The 4,830-nt window shown below is 32.8% G+C and overlaps 1 protein-coding gene across 1 annotated transcript; it reads left to right on the top strand.

The window, feature by feature from the left end:
• Nucleotides 1-767: 767 nt before the first annotated feature.
• On the top strand, nucleotides 768-2,233 carry LOC134254118 (claspin-like). The gene is made up of 2 exons (XM_062736668.1): nucleotides 768-925; nucleotides 1,212-2,233. Exons 1-2 carry the CDS (start codon nucleotides 773-775, stop codon nucleotides 1,344-1,346), a joined length of 288 nt encoding a protein of 95 aa, XP_062592652.1. The 5' UTR covers nucleotides 768-772; the 3' UTR covers nucleotides 1,347-2,233.
• The last annotated feature ends 2,597 nt before the right edge of the window (nucleotides 2,234-4,830 follow it).

Genomic DNA, 4,830 nt, shown 5'->3' on the forward strand with positions numbered 1-4,830 from the left:
GATCGCGACTTCCTAGCTTCACAAGATGGATACCGCATGATGTTAATGGATAATATTAATAGGTGAAGCAATGTTGTTTTCCTTTCTCATCAACGGATAATCAGTGGAATTTATTTTGTAAGAAAGTTTTAGAATAAATATGTTATTGTTTACCGGGGCATAAATTTTCTTTGCGAAAAATAATCAAAAAAGTTACGAAAGGGGCACCGATTTGCTTTGAAATTGACGTAAATTTTACTGATTTGGAGGCATTTTTCGTAAACTTGAGCCTTAAATAGGTCGAATTTTGAATATTGGTCGACCCCAGCGGTTCTGAGAAAAAAAAGTATCGACCTATATTCCGTAAATTATGGTAGAACAATTTGCCCCTCTAAAATGCATTATTTTTTTTGTTATTCAATCTTTAATTTTGCATTTTTTCATCTTTACATTTTTCATTCGCATCAAGAACAAAAATTAACACTTAAACCTGCAACATATTATTTCAAAGTGTTTTGCAAATTGAAGTTCTGACCTTAACAACTTTGACAAATAAATATCCGAATTAAAATTATGTCATGTTCAGTTTGAAGAATTATGATTTTAGATTCTGAAGATAATTTTTTCTGTGTGCATGTTGCCATATTGAAATAATCAGAGAGAATCATTTAAAATACCATGATTTAAACACTAATAGCCCTTTAATAAATTGATTTTTTTCAAGCATGTTTATTTAAGTAATGTTGATGTAGTTTAAATAAAAAGGGATTTCAGAGATAAAATATTGTTCCAGATGCAGAAGAAGGGTTCATTCCTTGGAAGGAACAAAGAAACTCTGGCCAAGATTGCTGAACTCACAAAGACAACTGTTAACCCCACTGGACCTAGGAATTCCAGGAACTTTGTCTTCCAGGTTATCTCCCCTGACAAAGACACAAATAAACAAGTATGTTGTGTTACTTTCTTATTACTGTAAAGCCAACTTTTATTTGTGTGCAAGAAATTCACAGATTCTGCAGTCTTCTTTAATTTGCGAATATTTATCCCCATGAACAATTAATTTGCTGTCTATGAATGGAAAAGGTTTCTTTGGTCGTGAAAATTAATTGTCACATTGCCAAATCTCGAATAATAGATGACATGAAAAAAAAAAATGGGTTATAGTATTTAAGAAGAAAACCAGAGAGTAGATCAAGCATGGGAATTCAAATCTGGTTCTTGTAAAATTGTAGAATGCAGTAAATGGCCCAACTCAGGGAAAGGCAAGAAAAGCTCATCTACCAAAACAGCATCAGCCAGTGGCAAAGAAGCCTAGACTAGAGAAGTCATCATCATTCCCACAAAACAGCATCTTCAATCATATGTAGGGGCAGTAAGTGAAACCCAGACCAAAGATATCGTTGTCTTTCCCACAAAAAAGCATCTTCCATAATATGTAGGGGAGAAAGTGAAAGAGACTTGTTCTCACAAATCAGCATCTGCAATCGTGTAGGGGGGCAGAAAGTGAAACCAAGACTTGAGAAGTCATTGTCCTTCCCTCAAAACAGAGAAAAAGTGAATTGACACGTGAAACATGGCATTTTATACTTGGATTCCATCAGCTTTGCTTGTATTTGGTTACATAGCATGCATTGAAGAGACCTATGTTTTGCTTTATGATGCTGATCATAGACTCTGTATGGCTTGACCACAGACTGGAAGACTTAGAGGATCATCAATTGAGGAAATCAGATTCAGTAATTCAGTTTTATTTTGGATAAAATGTGGGAAATTATTTTTTGAGGATTTTCTTTTGATTGATTAATACATTTTTAACGTACGCTTGAAAAAAAGGGGGATTGGTTCTTAAAAATAATGTCCTCATGTGTATGTACAGTATTTCATTTGTAAAGATGATTAAACCTTGGAGCATGAGTGTTTTAGTGTAAATACATATATATGTATATTTGGTATTTATTGACTGTATATTTTTTGTGTATGAGTGCTTTCATAGATGCATTTTATATATTTTTTTCACGAGTCCAGAAATTTTAAAAGATAGTCTCTTTTATCTGAAAATCACCCTTCATGTAATGTTTGCACTTGTATGAATTTAGATTTTAATTTGTCCAAACAGTAAATTTATATTTACTTTCAGTTTCATAATGATCTCTGATGTAAGATAAGTCAGTTTATTTACTCAGTTGTAGAAATATCTGATATTAGGTGTGACTGTAGTTTAAATGTTAAAGAAATCAATATAACTAATTTTATGAGATGTTTTTTTTTTTTTTAAAGAATGAAAATAAATATTTCCATGAAAAAAAAATTCAATTTCTTATTTGGTTTTTAAAAATGTCAGTTTATTATGAAAAGTGTTATATTTTTAGGTAAAAAAAAAATTCTCTTTGCAAATACCAGAGATGTGGTTACTCTCACTCTCATTTGTACTGTTAGTTCTGTACTAAAATTGCGTTGGTTCATTTTAGTGGAGAAAATCTGTATAATGTATTTATTAGACATTATTCCGTTGTTTTCGGTACTTAATTCATTATTTTTGAGACCTTGTGCTGATATTTACTTCTGATATTGTGTTTTGAGCTCACCTGAACAGTGACCTGTTCTATTTAAAATTTGTCCAGTGTCTGTCGACTAGTAAGTAAACTTTTTACATTTTAATCTTCTCTAGAAACACAAGGCCAATTTCAAGCAAACTTCGCACAGATTATCCTTAGGTCTGTCCTTATGTGAAAGAGATTCAGTGCTGTTCTAGTAGAAGGCCACACCCTTTTCCAAGGGGAGGTCATTAAGAAATGGTGAATATTAGGGTTGGGTCATTTACACATCTCCTAAATAACAACTTGGCTAGAAAAGAAAAAAAAAAACTTGTGTGAAAGCTTCATGACTGAGAGTAGATTCAAGTATGCATGTTCACCTTTGGAATGGGATGGACCTGAAAAGGGACATGGTAACCCCCCACCCCCCCACCCCCACCCCAAACACACACACACAAAATCTGTTAATGATGTGATGAACATTGTCATACAATCTTACATGACACATGATATAAACATACTAAATACGATGTACATGTACCTTTAATCTGGAGGTATATGCACAATCTTTGGTAGGAGTTGTTCCCAGTAATTATTGACAAAAAATAATTTTTAGTATGAAGATACAGTGAAAATTGTCTAATCCGACACCTGTGCAGTCTTGTGAATTCCCACATTAAACTTTGTCCCAATTTAACTATATTCCATTATTTTTTACACTTTGCAATCTGACAGTCTCTGTGTATTTCGACATAAAATTTGTCTCCTAGATCATGTCAGATTAAACAGGTTTCACTGTAATTGCAAATTTAAAGTAATGTTTTAAAGTGGTTCACTGATTATCTAAACAGGAAGTAAGATAATATTTATTTAAAGTTGGGTACATATTTATTATCTTACTTCCTGTTTAGAGAATCAGTGAACCACTTTAAAACATTATTTTGAACATTAAATAATTTTAAAGTAGCAGGAGGAGGCAAACTGCTACACAATATACATGTACTGGACTGGCAGAATGGTAGTACATTTATGGATTGTAATTCTCAATGTCTTTGATCTTCTTTAAGTTACGTACTACTTGACATCAGCTGTTGGGTACATCTCAAAGAGTCAGTTTCAGATTCAGCTTAATGGTGTTGGTCTCCATTTTGTCTAACGATGATTACGTAACTATACGAGGGGCATTTCAAAAGTTCTGGCAACTGTTTAATAAAAGATAAACCGTTTTACGGAAATTATTGAGTTTGATATCATTGAAAAGATCAGAAAAAAATACACACATTGTGACGTCACTTTGTAATTTTTATGACGTAATAACTCCGAAAATGACGTCAGAATATAGAATGTTTAGCATACTGACAATAAAAATGACGAAACAAAAGATAAAAGTTGATCAAATTAAAATTTTCAAGACAACGTTGCTCATTACTCGGACGCAAGTAAACGGACGCAAATGCCAGTTGGTGGAATGTTTACATAGACTACAATCTATCATATGGTATTTTATTTTGGAGATTTTCTTGTTCTGAAATGGTTTTAGCGAGTGTCAAAATTAGCATGGTTTTATCGAATCTCGCTCAAACTTTTGCGTAAAAGAGACCTAAATGTGAGAAAAAGACAAAGTTGACAATCAAAGAAAAATAGGCGATCCTGTTACAAAATTCGATGGCATTAATTCGTCAGGTGTTTTAACCAGAATTGTGGGATCGATGAAGGCTCAAGAGAAGTTAAGTTTAGTGTGCCCAAAATTTTCTCGTAAAATCCAAAATGGCGGCGGCGCAGTTGAAACCCCACCGTACCTCCACATATTCGCAAATTTTACTGCATGGAAAATAATAAGACTTTACATGTCTAAGTAATTTATATTCATTTCTTGGATTCAAAAGTCAAAAGCAGTGGTGAGTTTTGGGGCGCCAAAGTTGAATTTATATGAAAAAATACGCACAGAATCCAGTCGGGGACAAGATTTAGTACAGTTTATTCGTAAACGGTAAGAGTCCTGTCACTCAAAATATATTTGATGAAAACTGCATTAATATACTTCAGTTTAATATAGAACATGTTTTATTTCAAACAATGGAGAGCTATATAAAAGACCGAAAAGTCAGCCGTATCATGTCAGTAAAATTTTTTAATGAATGTCTATGAAAGCAAAACCGGACATAAACCGTGCTCGTAAACAAACTAAACAATGAATAATGGAATTGCTGATAAATAGTATCATAGTCATACTCTAGCTCTTTTCAAATTAAAATTTTCTTTGAAATAATTTTTCAAATAAGTCTTTGACAGAACTTTTACGATCGTCTCATGTGGA

The sequence above is a fragment of the Saccostrea cucullata genome, unplaced genomic scaffold (genome assembly GCF_032062105.1).
Source record: "Saccostrea cucullata isolate Sc308-1 unplaced genomic scaffold, CSIRO_AGI_Scuc_v1 ctg18699, whole genome shotgun sequence".
Classification (NCBI taxonomy): Eukaryota; Metazoa; Mollusca; class Bivalvia; order Ostreida; family Ostreidae; genus Saccostrea; species Saccostrea cuccullata.